This window comes from Schistocerca nitens, chromosome 11 (assembly GCF_023898315.1).
Source record: "Schistocerca nitens isolate TAMUIC-IGC-003100 chromosome 11, iqSchNite1.1, whole genome shotgun sequence".
Lineage (NCBI taxonomy): Eukaryota > Metazoa > Arthropoda > Insecta > Orthoptera > Acrididae > Schistocerca > Schistocerca nitens.
In genome coordinates this window covers 201,164,492-201,187,631 of record NC_064624.1, presented here as the reverse complement: position 1 = coordinate 201,187,631, position 23,140 = coordinate 201,164,492, and the positions used below count along the sequence as shown (strand labels likewise).

Genomic DNA, 23,140 nt, shown 5'->3' with positions numbered 1-23,140 from the left:
TGCTTAGATTTTAAAAGCTTTGTTAAGTTACATTTGTCTAAACATTCCCCTTCACTCACCCACCTTTACTGTCCACACAGTATAGGAGTTACAGACAGTGGCGGCTTTAGTTTACCAGCTGTTAGAAATTGCCATTGTCATAGTTTGTAAAGTTATGAATGTTGATTGATTGTATATCACCTAAGATTGTTACAACAACCAAGGTGGTCCTCCCTCCTTAACCCCACCTCCTTGCTATAATTAATATTTGGTCACTTCCAGTTTTGGAAAGAATCCATTGTTCCCAGCATTGCTTCACACTTTTCTTTCATTTAATATTATGGGATAAATTAGGAAACAAGATATTATGTATAAAGAAAATCAAAGAAGAATATTTTGATGTATGTTATGTATGTGTATTGATGTAACTCATACCAGCAAATAGACTATTGTCAGGTGCTGTGGCCTTCATGTAGGCCTCATTCCTGTGTCCACTTATTTTGAACTGTAGGGCGACTTTCGTAACAAAATACTTGCATTCCCATGGTTCACATTTCATTTATGTATAATCTTACCCTAGAAGCACGCTTCAGTATTTACTACTCAAGAATATTTTATTTGCCATGTATATTGTGGTGGAAACAGTACAGGTAGTTATGAACGGGTGTCAAGCATTTTGCACACTAAAATCATTCCAGTAAATACCAATATTTGAGATCAGTCGGTTCCTTTTGTTGAAGGAAGCTCTGTCTAATGCAGTCTGCTTTGGACCTCTGCCTCACTTCAGTTATTATGTGTTAACTTATTTCCTAGATTTCAGTATTCTTTCATTATCATGCCATTTCCAGTCTGCATTTCTAACAATTTAATGCCATCTATTCCTGCCTTATCTACTCCTGTTTTCTCCCTGTTTCTTTGGTGTTTCTTATTCTTGACCCGTATCTGTGCTAAGTATTCTGTTGATTATTTTCAACACTTCTTCCACACCTATCTCGTTTATGACGAAGAGGCATCTCTGTGTGAACTTTTTCATTAGTTTCTGCCTTCATTGGTGTTTTATTTGGATCTGGATTTTGCTTTAACTTTTTCCATCGCTTTCATGGTGCAGAAATAAAGCTACAGTGGAGTTGTGCTGTTTCTCTGCTTTGCTGTAATTACTATTGTCCAGTGCATTTTGCTGCTATTTTATAATGTAGTTACAATTCCACGAGAGTGTGGGAGCTGAGGTAATGTATTTGTACACTGGTATTTATCCGATTTGTCAAAAAGTGCGTGCAGAGGGCATTGTCAAACCTTTCAAATGCCACATTTGTTTACATAATTTAGCAGGCAGGTTACATCTGGCTGGTAGGCCAGACTGACTGTGTGTGCTTCTAAAGGTTTCCGGTTAGCTACCCGGGCAGGCCTAGAGTTTTGACAGTACTACTTCATTAGCCTCTGGCAATGATGCACCTCTGTTAGGAGTCCACATTAAAGTGTAGGCCTCCATACCGTTACTGGCTGGGGGAATCAGTCGGAAGGTGGGAGGAAGGCAAGGGCATTCCACCTACTGTAGGATTGTGTCTATAGTCCAGTAAAATTACTCTATAGTGGACATCTGTCACTTGCTGCTACATTGTCGTCACATCGAATGCCGGCTCCCACTGGGTTAGGTGAAACACAAATGTGGCGGGTCACTTCAGAAATGCTGGCGACGTGTAACGTGGAGCAATGTCGGAAACAGCTGCCGCAATGTATTGCGTTAACGGAAGGTGCCGTGTCGGCAGCTGATTTCGAGTGACTGAAATGCGGCGGACGACACATTTCGTAGCCCCGAGTTTAAACTCGTGCCCTAACCTAATCACAACTTCGTGATGTGCAACGTATCCGAGAAAACGGCAGTTGACAATCTGTTACAGAACTAAAATCGCATCACTTTGTTCACGCCTATTAAAGAAAATCTATACGAGTAAATAGGAGACAAAAAATTCAGTTTCAGCATTAAAAGTAAGTTTAATTTCTCGGTATCATCGGTTGACTGAAACTGTTGTCACACTGCTGCGTGGTCTGCCACATTACCGACAGATGAGCAGTCCTGGTTGGCAGCTGGTTGCAGATTATATGGGGGGGGGGGGGGGGCACAGGCAGATTCAAAGTGCAAAAAGAACGATAGGAAGGAAAATAAGAGGGAATAAAGTCAATATGATGATGAAAATTACATGGCAAAGTATTTAAATGGTTAATCGAATAAAAATAATAGCAATGTCTTTTGATTAGATTTAGAAATAAAAAAATACTGGTGTGTTTGACAAGACTTGAAACTACAGCCTTCTACACGTCAGTTACGTGGGCTGACTACTATACCGCTGCAGTATATTGTGTTATGTACTCATATTTACAACTCTAGTGACCCAGCCACAATGACGACTTGAGCCTTCAAAAGTTCATATTCACACAATGACACTCGAGGCTTGCCTATGTTAGCTGATCTATGTGATTATAATAACTATATATGTGATGCTGAATCGATTCTTTTGGGGAAGGATCTAGTATTGTTTCCTTAGACCAGACCTAGGATTCAGGATCGAAGCACATAAAGAAACAAAGCCGGACAAGGAACTGGAACTGAACTGACCAGTTGTGGCAGTTTGGCAGTGGCAAAAAGTTCAGGCGTGACGTGGATTGGAAGAAACCAGCTCCAAGTGTGAAATGTCAGCTACAAAGTAATTTTAATTGGAGTGTAGTAGACAGACCACTGTAGTGCTGAAAACAGCCTTCATATTGGAGACAGCTTGTCCAAGCACAACTAGTACTAAGCAGCATAGTCATAATTTATAGTTACTACAGTCAGTAGTTAAAGTCTTTTGTTGTGTACAGTATGACTCTGCTTGCACCCTGAAGATTCTTCTCAGTGATGACATCTACAGAGCACATATGGAGGGATGGAGGACCTTATTGTGTCATGTTTGGCCAGTTTGACTAGTCACAAAGATATTTGAATTATACTTGGATCAGGGTAACAAAATGACTGACAGTCAGTAGTTTACAAGACAACTACCATAGTAACAAGCAGTGGTTGAATGTACTCGGCAGCACTCCCTGTTCTGTTCTCCGTTGTCACATTCTCTGCCACTTAAGGTGTCTGTTGCCACAGTTAGTTACAGACAAAGTTTCTGCTCGGTGACGTCATTGTTGCAATTCTTCTTCATTGGAGAGTTTTGTTTCTCTCTACAGCAAATTAATTGTGCACACCAGCATGTCCAAAGCAAATAGTAAAAGTGTGTACAAAAGTAGTAGGCCTATTACATATTGTAAAATAGACTCAGCGCCATAGAAATGTGTCCGCCCACCTGCAATACGTGACATCACAGTTGTCTCTGCAACGGCCTTATCGAGTTTGTAGTGCATTGAACAGTTAACATCATTGCCCTTTTTGCTACTCAACTTTTGTATCTGTTTTCACCATTGGAGCTGTTTTCACCATTGGAGCTGTTTTCACCATTGGAGCTGTTTTCACCATTGGAGCTGTTTTCACCATTGGAGCTGTTTTCACCATTGGAGCTGTTTTCACCATTGGAGCTGTTTTCACCATTGGAGCTGTTTTCACCATTGGAGCTGTTTTCACCATTGGAGCTGTGTGACTTCGAAATTTGAACTTAAAATTTCCACAAATATAAGAAATTAAATTGTTTAGCTGACTACACATGAACTACTTTACAGACTATTTCTGAAAAATTGTCGATGATGGAAATGAATAGACTGCAAATTAATGAATAATTAGTTGTGTATTAGCAACTTCAGTTAGTTTCCAAGGAAGGGAAATCGTCCTCAGTACAATTTGCCTCCTGCCGTACAGAGTCGAGGGCGTCAGTAGCCGGGTCTTCGGTCTCGAAGCGTCCTGGCGGGTCCATTGGCTGGCCGGTGACGTCCGGCACGGGAGTGGCGGGCGCCGGCAGCGGCTCGTCAGAGTCCGGCGCGGCCGCCGCAGCCTCGGCACTGGGAACGTCCGCCGACTCGCCGCGCAGGCTGGCCTGCTCGCACTGCCGCGAGCTGCTGGCAGGGAAGGACGCGTTGGCTGCCCACGTCGCGGAGGAACACCCGGCCAGGTGAGCTCGAGTCGTGTGGCTGCTCTCCTCTGGAATGTAGCACAGAGTACAGACGGAGAGTAGACAGAGGAGGACAGTAGAATCGGGAGTGAGAGTAACAATAAACTTAATGTAAAAATTGGGCCCGCAAAATGTCTTGAAGGAGGGGTGGTTTTTCAAAAGTAAGATAATGAATGACAGGTGCAGGAAATGATAAGCAGACTAGCACGGGCAAAGAGGGCATTCCTAACTAACAGAGGTCTGCTAGTATTTAATGTAGGCCTTAACTGAGCATTTATGTTTGAGGTGTAGTACCGTGTGGAAGTAATTGTGAACATTGGGAAACCTGGAACAGAAGAGAATGGAAGTGTTTCAGATGTGGTGTCACCAAAGAATGCTGAAAATTAAATGAAACAATAAAATTAGAAATCAGGGCTCCTGCCTGGGACAAAAGGAATTTGTGCAAAACATTGTCTAGCAGATGGGACAGGGTGATAGGATGTGTGTTATAAGGGGCGATCAAAAAGCTGCCTTTCGAAGGCTATACGTTCGAGAATTGGTATGCCGGTCGGGAAAAAGTGGTGCGAGCATTGAGGTGATCGTCCCACCGGTGCACTGTTTCTGCTGCACGAGTAGGTCCGTAACTGCTGCTGTACGTCACTTTCTGATAGGAATTGTTGGCCTGTCAGAGCCTTCTTTAAGGGACCGGAGGTGCCATAAATGCGTAGGGAGAGATTGGGACTGTAGGGTGGGTTCCCAGTTGTTTCCCACACGAGTTGGCACAGCACCTGCATTACGACATTTGCGATATGGGGATGTGCGTTACTGTGAAGCGGCACTACCCCTCGCCACGGCGTTCCACGGTGGTGGTTTTGGGCAGACCTGCTGTCCTGTACACATTCTTCATTCTCTTGACGGCTGTCTGCCAGTGGTTGTCCTTAGGCATCCGAGAAAAGGATAACTGTACGTTGGACACATTCGGTAACAATCTCGCCGTAGTTCAAGTTTTTACATTTATTGCACACGTCAGAAAGACACAAATCCCACATTAATGTCTCGCCTACATGTCGGTGTTTATATACCCACACTGAAGTCGCACTATGTTGTGTATATTGAAGCAGTGTCGTCAAATCTCAACTTTTTGATCGCCACTTATAATACGTTAGGAAATAATTTACATAATTGTAGAGCAGCTTGTGTGTGAAGACGTTTTCATAATCTTTGTACAATTTTTTTATGTTGCACTGCACTTTGTTGTTCTCTTAACTTTCACAGACCTGCTATTCTTTCCTTTATTTCTTGTTCAGTTTCTTAGACACTGGACTCGCATTCGGGAGGACGTCGGTTCAATCCCGCGTCCGACCATCCTGATTTAGGTTTTCCGTGATTTCCCTAAATCACTCCAGGCAAATGCCGGGATGGTTCCTCTAAAAGGGCACAGCCGACTTCCTTCCCCATCCTTCCGTAATCCGACGAGACCGATGACCACGCTGTCTGGTCTCCTTCCCCAAAACCGACCAACCAACCTTGTTCAGTTTCTTCTGGCACGTCTGATGCAGAATTGTCCTTTAGCGTCTTTCTACAGTGCCATTCCGGCAATATTGCAGCATGACGACGACCGGTTCCGCCGCGTCGACGACGACGCTGGGCTGCAGCGACGAGGCGGAGGGGCTGAAGACGCACATCTCGACGGCTCTCGGCGGTCTGCTGGACCGAGCCCTCAACAACCTACTGGAGAGAGGACTCAGCCCAGGGTAGGTGGAGCAGTGCATCACTTCGTACGCACATTCTTCCCTGGTGTACAAACAGTCGGAGTGTCTAGTTCAGGTCGTGTAAATTTGTATTTTAAGTAGATGCCAGTGCAGGCTGTTAAAGAAGTTACGAGCATACGGAATAGACGCACAGATCTGCGAGTGGTTCGAAGACTTCTTAAGATACAGAACCCGGTACGTCGTCCTCGACGGCTAACTTTCGTCAGAGCCGGAGGTACCGTCGGGAGTGTCCCGGGGAAGCGCGATAGGACTGCTGTTATTCTCTACGTACGTAAAGGATTTGGCGGGCAGCGTGGCCGGCTATCTGCGGTTGTTTGCCGATAACGCTGTGGTGTGTGGTAAGGTGTTGAAGTTGAGTAACTGTGGGAGGATAACAAGATGACACGGACAAAATTTTCGGTCGGTGGGAAGAATGTCGGGTAGCTCTAAATGTAGAAAAATATAAGTTCGTGCAAGCGAGCAGGAAAAACAAATCTGTAATGTTCGGATACAGCATTAGTAGTATCCTGCTCGACACAGTCACGTCATTTAAATGTGTGTGAGGATTGCAGTAGGGAAGGTGAACGGTCGACTTTGGTTTATTGGGAGAATTTTGGGAAAGTGCAGTTCATCTGTAAACGAGACCACACGTAGGACACAAGTGCGATCTGTTCTCGAGTGATGCGCTAGTGTTTGGGATCTGTACCAGGTCAGGGTTAAGGACGACATCGCAACAGTTCAGACGTGGGCTGCTAGATTTGTTAGTGTTAATTTTGAAACAGAAGTGTTACGGAGGTGGTTCGGGAACTCAAAAGGGAGTCTCTGGAGGGAAGGAGATGTTCTTGTTGAGAAACGCTGTTGAGAAAATTGACATAAGCTGACTGCAGAATGATTCTATTGCCTGAGACATGCACTGACCGGAAGAAACACAAAGATAAGGTACGAAAAGGGAGGACTCCTACAGAGGACTCAGCCATTTTCTCCTTGTTCCGTTTACGAATGGAACAGGAAACGAAATGACTGCTAATGGTATGGGGTACCCTCCAGCATTCGTCGTAAATCGATGTAAATGTAGATGTGCAGTGTGTGTTTAACTGTTAGATAAATATTTTAAGCAACCCCCCCTCCCCTCCCCGCTCCTCCTCCCGATGACTGTCTACTATAGAATTGTTAATAGTAATGCTGGAAAGCGTTCTCTCTCAAAGATTCTTGCTTTCCAATATGACTAGCATTCTTAAACACACAGCCACAGTCTGTCGGTGACGTTCAGTTTTACAGAACACTCTTCGTAAGTGGGTGGAATGTGTGTGAGTTAAATTTCAGCAGCACTGTCGGATAGTGGAGATAGCGGCAGATGAGGCACACACTGGTTTGTAGGAAAAATTTGGAGTAATTGTGCCAAATTTGGGTGTGCCAATAATAAATGGAATGCATACTGTATCTAGAAAACAGCGGGTATTGCTCCAAACTGATAGTCATTATATGCCCCAAGATGGGCGGTGCCTGCCAGCATTCGCTAAAGGGGGGGCAGTCAGGGTTGCTAATTAACACGGCCAGTTTGATATTGATACAAAAATTTTTGCTAAAATATAAGTAAATTTCAGTATTCAGTATGATCATTTTTGCAGTAAAATGTAGTTATAATTTAGTAAAATTGTGTTTATCATTGTTGACAGTAGTGTGTACATCTATTTTCTTTAGCTTTTGTTAGAAACACTTTTTGTGTGTATCATACAATGAAACTTCCTGGCAGGTTAAACTGTGTGCCGGACCGAGACTCGAACTCGGGACCTTTGCCTTTCGCAGGAGAGCTTCTGTAAAGTTTGGAAGGTAGGAGGTGAGGTATTGGCAGAAGTAAACCTGTGAGGACGGGGCGTGAGTCGTGCTTGGGTAGCTCAGTCGGTTAGAGCACTTGCCCGTGAAAGGCAAAGGTCCGGAGTTCGAGTCTCGATCCGGCACACAGTTTTAATCTGCCAGGAAGTTTCATATCAGCGCACACTCCGCTGTAGAGCGAAAATTTCATTCTTGTATGATACAATGTGTGTCAATGGCAATAATGTGTCAGAGCTGATAAACCGGTAATGAATATTGGCAATTCTGGCTTAATAAAATAAAAGAATTAAATGACAATATGTCTATCCTTATAGTTCTAAGAGTTCTGCTATTGGCCTTTCTTCTATTTGCCCTTCTTTTAGATCAGTGTACCAGAGAGTAATTATGTAAGTGACAAGTCCAAACACTTTCTCTCTCTCTCTCTCTCTCTCTCTCTCTCTCTCTCTCTCTCTCTCTCTCTCTCTCTCTCTTTCTCTCCCCCCCCCCCCTCCCCCTCCCCCCTCTCCTTCTTCTTCCTCCACTGATATTGTGATCAAAGTACACTGCTTCCTATGTAGTTCAGTATTTCTTCATTCACCTTCTGCTTGTCATGGGCAAGAGAAGCATTTGGCACAGACATCGCATTTCAAGTGCCTCCAGTCGCTTCTTTATTATTGTCAAGCAGGGTTCTGATCCTTGCATTGCCAGGCTCCGAGCAAAACTTTCCATAATTTTTAATATCTTCCCGCTTTTAATGGTATATTCTTAGGTGTCAGCTGAAATTTTTAGTGGAATCTTTGGTCCGGGGCTATTCGGTAGGTCGTAGTATTCACATAGTAATAAAAGTAATTTTGTGGCACATAATATGCAACCAAAATAGCTACTCTCACTATTCTGTAGTTATGGCAATCATTTACATGTGCTGAGGCTAATAGTGAATATTATCTTTGCCAATGCCCATCCAGTTTATGGCCTGCCAACCTAACCCTTAGACTTCAAGCTATAGTACAGATGTTTTTCTCCCCACAACCCTCATATCAGGAAATAGAATTGCGTCACAACACATTTGTTGTGCAGTGCAAACTGAGACTGCTTCGGAAAGAAACCGAAGTCGACACACGCCTGTTTGGCATATAAGGGAGCTTTCCTTTGGCACATGTGTGTGCCAGTATTCGCAAAGAAATGGTTTGCAGCTCAAAAATTTTGTTCAGGTGTGGTAGTTATCATTGAGTCAGGCTTTTCTTTTTTTGCACAACCTTTCCCTTCCAGAGTACTTGTGAGTTCCAAGTTGTTGTTGGTTTTTTTATTTTATTTATTTATTTATTTTCATTTTGTGATGGAAAAATAGCAGAGACGTTGGGAATAGTTTACGTCCCTAAAAGGGAACTATTTTGTAAAATAACTATCCATTTTAGTAAAAAAAGACATGTATTTTTTGAGTGACGGCGGAGAGCTCTCAGTGAAGTGGTGATTGCAGTGGCTCTGCCCACCTCCCCAGCCTCAACCAGCCAACGCTGAGCCTGCTGCAGAAGCTGACGGCACGCCGCCCCGCGACGTCGTCCGCGTCCGGGTCGTCGTCGACGACGACCGGCCGACCGGCCCCCGTATACAACACGGAGCTGGCCAAGGAGATGCGACGGCAGATTTCTAAGCCGCGCCCCGCGGGACTGGCGCTGCTGCGTGCGACTTCGAGTGCCGTCGGCATGTCCGATTCGCACCCCTACGTCTGCTTCTATTGCGAGAGCCGGTGAGTGGGCGGGCCGCCAGTCGACTCGGACTTTCTGTCGGTCGTGAGAGAGATACCTAGCTGTTAAGTGCATTTGAAAGCAGTGGGAACTGTAGGATGAGCCTGAAGCTTGAACCCTGTTGTTCCAGGGGTATTTTCTGAATGTGTTTCTATAAGAGGCCTACGGTCTTTAAACCCTTATTGTAGAGAATATTCATTTTGTTTGATTTCTTACCTCTTCCTATCTTTGTACCTGTATTGCCCTGAAAGCATCGGCACAACAGTGCAAATGTCAAAGGCATGCACTGTTTGACTTGTTCGGAAACAAATATGTTTCGTTCACTTACATTTCTCGCTGCTGACAACAGTAATGCCCACTCGACTCCTTATCTCGAGCGTGCATTCGGTACTGCTCTGTTCTGTCTTGGATTTCTTCTTCAAATTTGGATTCCCGCTCCCCATTTGTGAGATGTGGTGTACGTGACCCCAGCCCCTTCCCCTGCCATATCCATCCCCCCGCCCCTCCCCCCATCGTATTGGGTTTACCCCACAGTCTGGTAAAAATGCGGAAAAATGATATTTTTTTGTTCTGAATAGGGATTAAAATACTAATAAAAACAAATTTTATTTAGAAATTGTATTACAGCGTGTTTTTAACAAGTGATTGGAAACCCTTTATTTTAAACATTCCAAGCCTGAGTCGTTATTTAGACTGATGGTCGGACAGACAGACAGACAGACAGACAGACAGATGGATGGACATAATAGCTTCACAAAAATAATATTACGCCTAACTGTTTTGATGTAGCCCAAAAAAAATTTTTATTGGGGTATTATATAAATTAAATGTCACTGAACCTTGAATGACCTTGCAGATTAAAGACAACATTGTTTGTATCTTCTTTTGAACCGTATTATTATCTGGCTTTTCAGTATCTTTAGTTATATGAACACTAAGAGAATTATTGTCAGTGAACTTAAGTTTATCTTCCGTCCACAGGCAGTTGACTTTCAGTTCGTATGTGTTTCAACTTGCTGGCATGTTGCTTGACATACTCCTTGTAAAAGTTCCGATGCAAATTTGTGTCGAACGCGATAACATCACTTCTATATGCACTGAAGAATATCACAACTGACTCACTGACTGACACGCAATGATTGCAACTGACGCAGAAGAAAACTCCCCGAATGAAATGTAACACTTGGCACGGCACTTCTTTCAAATCGGGTAATTCCAAGTGTGCACACGTGTAAATTGTTCAGTTCAGAGAGACCACAAAGATTGGTGCGCACTTTAATAATGTCTATGCCCGGGATTAATTATACAACATGTTATCTGTTGTTATAATGCATTTTTTCTGACTTAAAAAGTTTTCATGAGGTTTTCTTGTTCCCCCCACCCTCCCCTCCCCATTTTAAATGAGATTTGGTGAGATTTTGCCAGACCAGTCCACACCATTTTGGGATCATATAATTAATGGAAGACCCCTTAGTTTTGCGTTACCAGTAATGCACGGCAGTATCGTGGACAGGTTTAGCGGTGGATAGTTGAGCGGTACGCAACTCGTGTGTGGCTTCACTAAATGCAGTGGAAGATTGGCACAGAGACACTACGCTAAGTTGTTTCCGTGCGACAGCAATCACATTGCATTAGTTTGCCTCTGTTTGAATGTTTTTACATTACTCTCTGTTTTACTTGTCAATATAGAAACAAAGGTAACTGGTGTAAGAAACCGAGAAAATCACAATTACATTGTTACTCTGTAATGAGTGACCAGAGAGTGTGGGTTTTGTATGACAAAATACTCAGAAAATGTGGCTGAACAACCTTCAAAATTTTGTCAGTGTAGTTAGGATTGACCACTCGAGAATATGTGGAAGGAGTATTTCGAAGAACTCCTGAACCTGAATGGAGACCTGGATGAGGAGGAACAGCAAATAAAAATAGACTTTACATGGGGAGAAGTGGAAGAGGCATTGGGCAAGATGGAGGGAGGGAAGTCACCAGGTCTGGATGAGGTAAGTGTAGAGGTGGTGGGAGCAGCAGGAGAGGTGGGGATACGGTGGCTATGTCGAGTAATGAAAATTGTGTGGAGACAGATGATGATCCCAGAAGCCTGGAAGAAGGCAATAATTCTCCCGTTCTTTAAGAAGGGAAATAGAAAAGAGTGCAAGAACTATCGGGGGATAACACTGCTGACTCATTGTGCAAAGATTTTTGAGAAAATTTTGGAAGCACAAATTCGGTCAAAATTAGAAGGAAGAATGAGAGGAGAGCAACGTGGTTTCAGAACAGGAAGGTCCACGGTGGATATAATTTTTGCTGTAAGACAACTGCAGGAGCAGCGCTATGAATATGGAATAGATCTATTAATGACCTACCTGGACATTGAAAAAGAGTACGATAGTGTACGTAGAAGCAAAGTGCGGAAAGCCCTGGAGAACAGAGGAGTAGCAAAACAGATTATTTGGAGGATAAGGGAAATGTACCACGGACGTGTGAGGCGTGTGAAAGTGGGAGGAGAGAGATCAGCTTGGATTGAACAGAGGATTGGCTTGAGGCAGGGAAGTGCTCTTTCACCATTACTCTTCATTGTAGTGCTGGGTGATATAATGAGTACAGTAGCACAAGTAATTGGTGAAAGGAAGATGAAAGCAATGGTGTTTGCAGATGGTCTGATGATTTGGGGGAATAAGGAGAAGGAAGTAGAAGAGCAGTTGGACGTACGGGAACGAACAGTACAAGAATATGGGATGAAATTTAGTATAAGTAAGAGTGAGATGATTATCACAACAAGAAAGGAGGAGAGAGGAACAACTGGAATAACAATTGGTGGGGAACGACTGAGGAGTCTGGAGAGTTTCAAGTACCTGGGAAGCCCGATACAGGAAGATGGAGGAAACGACAGAGAAGTGAACGAGCAGGGGAGAAAAGCAGAAGCTATTCGGAAGAGTGTCAGAAGCCTGATACGGAGCAAGGATGTACCTCAAATCAGTAAAAAGGTTATATACCGGTCTTACTTTGTCCCGATCCTGACATATGCATCAGAAACCTGGGTTAGAAAGGAAGAGAGAGAAGCAAAGTACAAGCTAGTGAGATGAAATTCTTGAGAAACAGTATTGGAGTGACAAAGATAGGCAAGTTATGAAATGAGCAGATCAGAGAATTAATTAAGGTGGAAACATTACAGGAGGAGATAGAGAAATCGAGGCTGAGACGGTACGGATACGTTACGAGAATGGAGGAGAAGAGGGAGGAGGAGGAGGAGTTGGATTGACCTCTGTCTAAACTGTTAGTTCCTTTCTGAGGGAGGAAAAGAGAGAGGTCGGGGAGGGTCACGAAGAAGGTGCAGCTCACCCAGGCCCCAGATTGATGCAGATGCCCCTGTCGGTGAGGATTCTCCGGCCTGTGCTTCTTTCTGGAAGGAACAGTTCCATAAGCCATGTATTGGTTTTTTCCTATTTCTAAACATTCGTTTAACAAGCAGTAAAGCAAATTGAGAAGAAATTCGGAAAGCAAATTAAATATCAGAGAGAAGAAATGGAAGCTTTGAGCATTGTTTGAGACTGTAATTCTGTCAGATGGGGCAATGGAGCTGGAAGATCACTTTAATGGAATGGACAATGCATGAAAAGAGATTATGAGATGAACATCAACAAAAGTAAAACAACAGTAATAGAGAGAAATAAATTAGGAAATAAGGCTGTAAAATTAGTAGCTGAGCTATGCTGTGCGAGCAGCAAAATAGCTGACGATGGTCGAATTGGTGTGGATATAAAATGCAGATGGCAATTGCAAGAAACGTGTTTTTGAAAAAGAGAAATTTACTTACTCCAGAAACGAATTTAGGCGTTTTGAAATCTTTTCTGAAGGTAGTCATCTGGAGTGTTTGGCTGTGAAACCCAGACAAAAGGTGAATGCAAGCTTTGAGACACGGTTCTACTGAATTATTCTCAAAATTCGGTGGACAGAGCAGATAACTGTTAGACAGGTACCAAACTGGAGAGGAAAGAGCTTGACTGTAGAAACAGACTAAAAGAGGGGATCAGTTGATCAGACACGCATCATGAGGGCTCAAGACTGAGGGGAGGGGGGAGAGAGGGGGGGGGGGTGAAGGCCGAGGCTTGTCCACAGCAGGTGTATTAAAGTGGACCCAGATTGCTGTAACTGTAATCTTCAGACTGAAGACCAAACAAAGAATTTATCAGTACTGCTGTTCTGGTCAAATTAGGACTAGTAGTGTATTTAAGTAATTTTGCATGTTTTGGCAAAGTGTCTGAAGTAATTACTTTTATTCGAGGTTTTCATGTTCTCTTTGAGTTGTTTGTGTTTAGACAAAACTTCTGTGACGCATCACATACAGTTCAACATTATATTGCCATTGCAGGGAAGGGTAACAACCGGAAATACACAGATAGGCTATAAATAACCCTATTGTGGTGCTTGTGTTCATAGTATATTCTTTATGTCTGCTTAAATTAATTGCATTTTTGTGGCCCAAAGAATGAATCAAATTAGTGCTGTGACATACCAAGTCAGTGTGAAACTGCTTTCAGCAAAAACAAAAACTAAAACGGTAGGTTGAAAGCTATTTACGAGTGGTTTGTTTTGATTTTACGAGCTACCAAACTCGCCAAGATTAACAGAATTTTTGTTCGTTTGTTTTAAATTTCAGCCTCAGCTTAAATACATACGGCTAGTGTCAGGTTATCTGTGTTAAAAAAGGCTCAAGACTGCACATATAATCCATAATACATGCTTTTACGAGCAATGAAAGCGTACTGGATATATTAGTTGACCACAGTATTATTGCACCACGGACTGAGAGTCCTTCGGACAGCTTATCGTGACCTTTTATCGTAATATTTCCTGAGGATGTTCTTTTCCCTGACTTCGTTTCACGTTTCCTGGAGGGTCAAAAGATCAGTACAATGAAACAGATTTTGTCTCAGAGACTTTCTTAACAGATCAGTGCATTCCAATACATCGGTTCGTCGATTGCTGTTGTGTGCTTTCCCACACCCTCAATACTTGTACTGTAGATTCTCCCCTTGCTTACTATTAATAACTTCTAATTTGTTCTCAGTCATTAGAACAGTGTGTTTGTGTTCATCTGTCGTCTTCCTAGCACATGTAAACTGTCGCTAACTATGGCAACAACAAGAAATCTGATATTGGAAATGAGCTGCAGACGTGCTGCAAGGGTAGAGTTCCCACACTTACTTGAAGATGAATTGGGAAAATGTTTTGGTGATACCTAAGATTGGGAATTGGATCCCGTATTGTCTTTCATCGGCAAAACATGAGGCACGTGGATAATAGTGTATTTGATTGTCTAATTATAATAAATAAGGCTTTCCATTTTTTCCAAAAATTTCATAACTGTGTTTGAATAGTCCACAAATGGGACTGTCCACACACGGATTATTGGAAGATTGCTATAGTTCAAACAAATTACAGGCATTTACTGTGTTTCACTATGGCAGTATATTAAGTTTGTGTACGAAAAATTTTCTTTCTCTTCAAGAGTCACAAATGTGATGTATTGTGTGATAGTGCCTGTGTTGCGAATCAGTTTGAAGCAGCTGCATATAAACTGTTGTATTGTACCTACTTGAGGTAGTAATAAGCTGGCACCATTTTTTAATGTTCCATTTATTTTCAACAATAATTTCTGTGTTCCTATAATTTCGTATGTTTTGCATGAGCCATAAATTTGATGGCTGCATACTAAATAAATAAATAGAAAGTAACAGCATTTGGTGTGTGTGCCTTAGGTTCGAGCAGCAGAGCACTCGCAACAGACACATGGTGCGCACGCACAAGAACGAGATGATCTGCTCCAAGTCGAAGCAGGCAGAGCCCGAGAACGATCCGGACGACGTGTCTGGTGGTGAAGACTCTGACCACAGTGAGTGTCTTCGCTGTGCTGCTTCTAGGTTTTTGTTTTATTGCTTCTACGATCGACTCTAAAAGTAAGTTAGATGCAGCTCAGCCTCCTGTCACTTCCGTCTGTTATTCTCTTCATTTCAGGAAAACTACTGCCTCCTAAATCGCCGACGATCTGTCCCTGCGATTCCCTCCCTCTACCGTTCTTTTGTCCACAGTTTTCAGTGACTAATAGTGTCCTAATATGTGCCTCACATTTTTTCTCATTTACTCACTGCCGGACATTTTCATTCCTTACTTGTCGATCCCACCCCACGCACAGTCTCCTGTGACACGAAATTTCAAAGAAATGTAATATTTTCATTTCTATCTTTGCCATTGTCCATATTTCACCTTAAAATGCAGTTGTTCTCCATATAGAGCTTTTCTTTTCTCGTGTTTTCTCAGTGCGGACGATTAATGTCGTTCAGCTGATCGGTTGTTCCATTTTATGCACAATATTTTGACTGACTGACCCAGTTGTCATCTTCCTCAGACCTTGTGAGTCGTGCTCTTTATTTACGAGGGCATGCTGAAAAGTAAAGGCTCCAAATTTTTTATTCCGTTCTATTGACCGAGATTTTGAATGTATCACGCATATTACTCGGTTCACTTTTCCGCTTCACTGACGAGAGTTGCACCGTGACACTAGAGGGCTCTGAACTGTCTCGTGTAACGTGGCGGTGTGTACCGTAACCGTGTTAGTGCGTGACAAACAGCGTCTTCTAATAGTGTTTCTGACTGCAGAAATTGTGCCTTCGATCGAAAGCCGTAGGAGAATGAAAACTACGTACAGTGACGGTCGTATCGACATCGGTAATACGTGACATTGGGGTGTTCGAACTCGCAACGGAGGAAACGGCAGTGCTGACCTCGGCAGGTGTGACGGAGGATCACCGACACCAAAAAAGTTCGAGATTGTGCCGTCAGCTGGTAAAGTCGTGCTCACGGTCTTCCAGTTTGTTAGACGTGTGGTGCGTTTGGTATTCGTGCCTGAAGGCGCTGTCATAAACCGTGTGAGATACTACAAGACTCTCAGAAAACTGAAAGCGTGAATTCGAAGAGTTCGTCCACCTGTGGAGCACCCTCTTCTCGAATGTGACGTCACCTAACAGTGCACGAGCACTGTGAAATCTGCAACAATCTGACACCTAGGGCTGACTGTTGTCGATCGTCCTCCGTGTCGACCTGACTTGGCCCCATTCGATTTTCATCTGCTTCCAAAACTTAATGAACACATTTGAGGAATTCACATTGATAGTGACGGTGCTGTGTATGCAGAGGTGAGGTTGTGGTTCTCTAAACAGATTCTTAACAGGTTACAGTGACAGTATCGACAAACTGGTCTGTCATTGGGAGAAATTTGTTGGTCACTAGGGAGACTCTGTTGAGAAATAAACATGCACACATGGGGAATAAAGAGTTCTAGTATACCTTTTGTGATAGAATAGTTTTACGAAGGAATGCGTACTTGGATCATCAAATGACAGTGCCCGAGTAAAAGGTTGAGCCGTATGCTGGTAGTGTGTGCAGGAGGATCTGTAGAATTCTACAGAAACGTGGAATACAGTATCAATTAAAATAAAATAGCCCTCGGTCACTAATTTTTAACGAATTTAACCAGGTTTCAACACTGCTAGGAGTGTCTTCCTCAGGATTTAAACCAAAGAATGGTCTATATCGTGGTCACAGAATTATGACTAAAAACGTATTTAGTCGTAATTCTGTGACCATGTTATAGACCTTTCTTTGGTTTAAATTACTGTGGAAGACACTCCTAGCAGTGTTGAAACCCGGTTAAATTCATTAAAAATTAATGACCGAGGGCTGTTTTCTTTTAATTGTAACTATTCACGGTCTCTGAACGTGCAGCCGTGTACAAAATTTTGGAATACAGTATATTTCGCTCCCTTCGGCTATGATAAGAAGGCATCTGTGTAATGTTAAAGGTTATCTTGATCTCTGAAAGCTAGGTGTGTAGCGCATTCCGTGTAGCGCATTCCGTGTGAACGTGGTGTGTCTTACCTAGACTATTGCAGTAGTGTCACAGAGATCGAGGAATATCAGTGACACGCCAGACTAAAACAACAGAGCAAATCAGCTGTTACCAAGTATTACCTCGAATAGAATTGTGAAATTAAATACAATGAGACTAGTGGGGGGGGGGGGGTGCAAATGCCATTTTCTGAGGCAGTGCAGTTATGGAGTCTAATGAAATAAATATGTTGGAAAACATGATAAACTGACACAGAGGACTAAATTTAAACAAAGCTCGAAGTCTGGCGCTCGCTTTATTGAGCTCCTGCTTGCCTTCACACCCGTGAGAGCTGGAAAATCCTAAGAGAATGTGTGTCTTATGGAATATCAGTGGACTCTCGGAAAAACAAAAGACTGAAGAAAATAGAGGGGATTAAGAATCGAACTTGCAATCGGTTGTAAACAGTGGTGCTGGACCGGCAACCGTTCGGAGTGGCTGGACTCGGGTAGCGAGTACACGTAACAGCTAACTCACAGCATCTGAAAAGGTGACTGTGTCAGCTGTCAAAATGTTGTGCAAAAAATGGAAATGACAAATCAACAGTACACTCAAAGTGAACTATTAACTAGCTTTTCATGACGTGAATTCTTTTTCTGGTCTTAAGATTTACATTTTTATTTAGATTTTAGCAGCTTTTAGTTTTATAAAATGTCATCGTGGTTTGTGACATCCTCACTACATTTTTGTTACGTCTCCTTTCTTTATTAATTCTGTTTCTGAGAGAGCAAAATTCGTCCACTTGCTCAAGATTTTCTTGTCATACTTTACTGTCACGCCCATCTGCTGTGCACACTGTTAGCTTAGTTTTGTTTTTCTACGCGTGTTTATTGTAACTGTCAGTGTATCGTACTGGCTTTCTGTGAATGACAGACAATTACCAAACTGAGATAATCTAAAGATTTCCTTATTGCGTCTTATCTATATAAATGCAAAAAATTACTCCATTCCACACTATCAAACACCTTTTCCAAATCTACAAATGCAGGCTTATTTCAGTGTTCCCCTCCTCCCACAGAAATTTGCTATGTGCAGGGATTGTATAAAAAGTAATGAGACTGATTTTTTGCTGACGCAACTGTACTTGGCAGCTCACGCTCGCCCGTGGGGATTGGTGGTGGGGAGGTGTCTGGCCAAAAACACGTGGCGTGCCAGTCGCCTGCGGGCTCTCGTCTAGGCAGCATCGTGTGTCGAGTGGACACGTCACAAAGTTGTTGGCCTTGGTGCAGCGTGCAGCAAATGATCGAACAACATTAAGCCATCAAGTTTTGTGTGAAACTAGGAAAATCGGGTACAGAAATGTCGGATACATTTCGGCAAGACTATGGCGATGATTGCCTGTTGAAAGCCCAGGTTTTCAGGTGGTTGAAGAGCTTTAAAAAGGGCTGGGGCAGTGTTGAGGACGAGGATCGCTCTGAACTCCCGTCAACTGGCAGAACTGACAAAAACATTGACCGTGTGCAGGTATTGTTGAAGACTGACTGTCAGTTGAGTGTCGGGATGATAACAGACGACCTTGGACACGATAAAATGACAGTGCACAACACCACCATCAAAGAATTGTCGATGAGGAATATCTGCGCCAAGATGGTCCCGAAGATTATGTCGGAGGTTCAAAAGCGAGCACGTGTGGATGCCTACCGAGACAATCTCCAGAGCCTCGAAGGTGATCCGGAATTTTTAGGTAACTTTGTCGCAGGAGACTAAACCTGGGTGTTTCAGTACGGAGGCAGAGCACTCAAGTACCGAATAGCACACCGCATCATTCCCACAGCCAAAAAAGGCTCGCACGAGTAAATTGAAGGTGAAAGCTTCTATCGTATCTTCCTTCGTCGTCCGCATTGTCGTTCTTACCGTGAGGCACCGTTATACCAAGGGGAGCGCGTCAATCTTAGAGCATGAGATATAGTAACCTTAAGTCATTGACAACACACAACGGTCACGGTAGCACCTTATTCCAGTATAGCTGCAGTAGTTAGGATCTACGAACTACCCCCTCTTGACCATGTCCCCAAAACTTAACTCGTAACGAGATCCCTTCAAAGCAGATTGTCATAACGATGGTCTATAAAGGCTTCGTACAATGATAAGAAATGTTACTGTTCATGGAATAACAACAGATACGACCAAACTGTCTTGTTTCTTCTGTTTTATTTAACGTAACATTGTTCACAGTTTTCTTTCGCATTCACCACTCATTCACACTCAGCTGTGGAGCATATACGAGTGCCTGAACCCTAACTCCTAAGTTCTATCGAAACCCTTTGATGAACAGTTTTGGTTGCTCGACACCAACGGTCAATGATAATTATACAGTTTTTCTCCTTTTCATAAATTGGAGCCCGCTCTCCGCAATATAATAATAATTATAATAATAATAGTAATATCACATCACAGCCAATACAGATTAAGCGTGGAATATACCAAGGAGATTCATTAAGTCCTTTCTGGTTCTGCCTTGCTCTGAACCCACTATCCAACATGCTAAATAATACAAATTATGGATACAATATCACTGGAACATACCCACACAAAATCACACATTTGCTATACATGGATGATCTAAAACTACTCGCAGCAACAAATCAACAACTCAACCAATTACTAAAGATAACAGAAGTATTCAGCAATGATATAAATATGGCTTTTGGAACAGACAAATGTAAGAAAAATAGCATAGTCAACGGAAAACACACTAAACAAGAAGATTACATATTGGATAACCATAGCGACTGCATAGAAGTGATGGAAAAAACAGATGCCTATAAATAGGAATAGATAATACAAATATTAAAGAAGAACTAAAAGAAAAATATAGACAAAGACTAACAAAAATACTGAAAACAGAATTGACAGCAAGAAACAAGACAAAAGCTATAAATACCTATGCTATACCAATATTGACCTACTCATTTGGAGTAGTGAAATGGAGTAACACAGACCTAGAAGCACTCAATACACTTACACAATCACAATGCCACAAATATAGAATACATCACATACATTCAGCAACAGAAAGATTCACATTAAGCAGAAAGGAAGGAGGAAGGGGATTTATCGACATAAAAAACCTACATTATGGACAGGTAGACAATTTAAGAAAATTCTTTATTGAACGAGCAGAAATCAGCAAAATACACAAAGCAATCACTCATATAAATACATCTGCTACACCACTGCAATTTCATAACCACTTCTACAACCCTTTAGATCACATAACATCAACAGATACGAAGAAAGTAAATTGGAAAAAGAAAACACTACATGGCAAGCACCCGTATCATCTAACACAGCCACACATTGATCAAGACGCATCAAACACGTGGCTAAGAAAAGGCAATATATACAGTGAGACGGAAGGATTCATGATTGCAGTACAGGATCAAACAATAAACACCAGATATTACAGCAAGCATATTATTAAAGATCCCAATACCACAACAGATAAATGCAGACTTTGCAAACAACAAATAGAAACAGTAGATCACATCACAAGCGGATGTACAATACTAGCAAATACAGAATACCCCAGAAGACATGACAATGTTGCAAAAATAATTCATCGACAGCTTGCCTTACAACATAAACTTATAAAACAACACGTTCCTACATACAAGTATGCACCACAAAATGTACTGCAGAATGATGAATACAAATTATACTGGAACAGAACCATTATAACAAATAAAACAGCGCCACATAACAAACCTGACATCATACTCACCAATAAAAAGAAGAAATTAACACAACTAATCGAAATATCCATACCCAATACAACAAATATACAAAAGAAAACAGGAGAAAAAATTGAAAAATACATCCAACTGGCTGAGGAAGTCAAGGACATGTGGCATCAGGATAAAGTTGACATTATACGAATTATACTATCAACTACAGGAGTCATACCACACAATATCCACCAGTACATCAACGCAATACAGCTACATCCAAACATATATATACAACTACAGAAGTCCGTAATTATTGATACATGTTCAATTACCCGAAAGTTCCTAAACGCAATGTAACATATACCATACAGTTAAAAGGAAGTCACGCTTGATCAAGGTCTGCGTCACTTCCATTTCGAACCAGACCTAAGGTCTGAGAAAGGAAAGAAATAATAATAAAAGGTCTCAATACCGCATCCCTCGTGACATGAGTATAGATTTATCCTGGAATTGACAGCCCTGTTGGTGTACTCAGTTTAATGGCCACACTTCGCTATCCACAATTTCGTGAAACTAAATGTCCTTTTGTTACTCTGATCCTATATGATAGTTATTTAAAACTCTCCCCTATATTCTTTCACAACGCACAATTAGCACTTCTTTACTTGTTTATTTCTAAGAGTAAACGAAAAAAAAATGACGCCGTATCATCGGCTTCGTCGATATAAAGCAAAACACCTTAATATGCCCAATTTTACCTCTTCTTATAGGATCGGCTACCTTACTCATTAATTTACTACATATTATTTCCAATAACACTAAACAGGTATCGCCATTGTATTTTAATTGTATTCAAAAGCATGTTATTATTATTATGACCGACCAAATCGTAAGAAATCGCGCGGCGTGCGTTTTTGACAATAGCTTTACACTCGTCCAGCCTTTATTCAGGCAATAATATATATAAATATACAGACAGGACCGAAAGATCGATCTCTCTACCGTAACCAATAGAGGCAAATACGCTATTCGAGTTCCGTTACATCTATTGTTACAAGCTGTGTTGATTGTGTTTATCGATGTCAGGGGCATGGTTCGTCATGAGTTTGGGCCCCGTGGCCAAACTGTCAACAGTGCTTTTTATTGTGAAATGCTCGAGAGACTGAAAGCCAGGGTCCACCATGTGAGGCCAGCCATCGCCAATGACAACATGCCGAGTTACACCTGCTTCACAGTGGCCAGCTACCTAGACTGATCTATGTGCTCCTCCATTCTCCAGACTTGCAATAACTATATTGGGAGTTAGAGAAAGTTTACTTGTAGTATCATGTCCTTCAAGAAAAACACGATCCCCACCGCCCTGGTAAACATGTCTTAGTCCTGTGGAGACATGTCAGTTGGTAATTTCACTGCACAACATAACCAGTGTTTAATGCTGCACAAAATTGTGGTTACAGTTACCTTCTTTCTCTGCACGTGTCACACATTTTGCTGTAGTTGAGATATATAAGCTCCTTCCATTTTGTTTTCTCTCTTCCTGTTTTGCTTTGTACTGTTGATTAGTATTTGAATAGTATTTTATGCAGTACTGTCCATCCTCTTGGTACATTTTTTCATTTTCTTCTGTTTCTTTCTACCTTGCCATTAGAAACAAAAGTCCTAATTCTGCTCTTATTTTTGTACTTGGAGCTACGTGTCTGAGAATCTTCATTTCTGCTCTTTGGCCCCTTGATTTTCTCCCTCCCTCCCTCCCTCCACCCCCCCCCTCTCCCCCACCCCCCCCTCCCCACCCCACCCCCCCTCCCCCAACCCAAAGTTGCACTTCCATGTATTACAACTGAGTGTCAATGTTTTGTAAAATTTGAACTGCTTTTCTTCCTCCATTTCCCACTTCTAAGATTTTTTCACTGTCTTATGGTGAAAATCAGTTTCATCTTCACACAGTACCTACTGTGCTGCAGATTTTAAAAAACTACATTTATTAAAATTTTAGAGATAGTTTTATTTTTCCCATCAACTGCCATTGTGTTTGTTTTGCTATCTGATGTGTACAGTTTATTTATCTTTCATTCAGTTGTAAGTCTGCTTTTGCTGCTGTGTTGTTTTGGATATCTTTAACTATTGCCAAATATATTCAGGGCAGATTGTCAGCTTTATCTGTCTCAGGACCTCT

The 23,140-nt window shown here is 42.1% G+C and overlaps 1 protein-coding gene across 4 annotated transcripts in view; it reads left to right on the top strand.

Annotated features, from left to right (window-relative positions):
• LOC126212874 (uncharacterized) overlaps positions 1 to 23,140 on the top strand; it is a 95,152-nt gene that overhangs the window by 58,108 nt on the left and 13,904 nt on the right. For 3 of the 4 annotated variants that reach the window (XM_049940368.1, XM_049940371.1, XM_049940370.1), the window contains 4 exons: positions 3,815 to 4,064; positions 5,651 to 5,797; positions 9,084 to 9,353; positions 15,111 to 15,244. In XM_049940368.1, coding sequence (XP_049796325.1) covers positions 3,815 to 4,064; positions 5,651 to 5,797; positions 9,084 to 9,353; positions 15,111 to 15,244 — 801 coding nt within the window. The remainder of the gene's footprint in view (positions 1 to 3,814; positions 4,065 to 5,650; positions 5,798 to 9,083; positions 9,354 to 15,110; positions 15,245 to 23,140) is intronic. The other variant, XM_049940369.1, reaches the window with a different exon arrangement.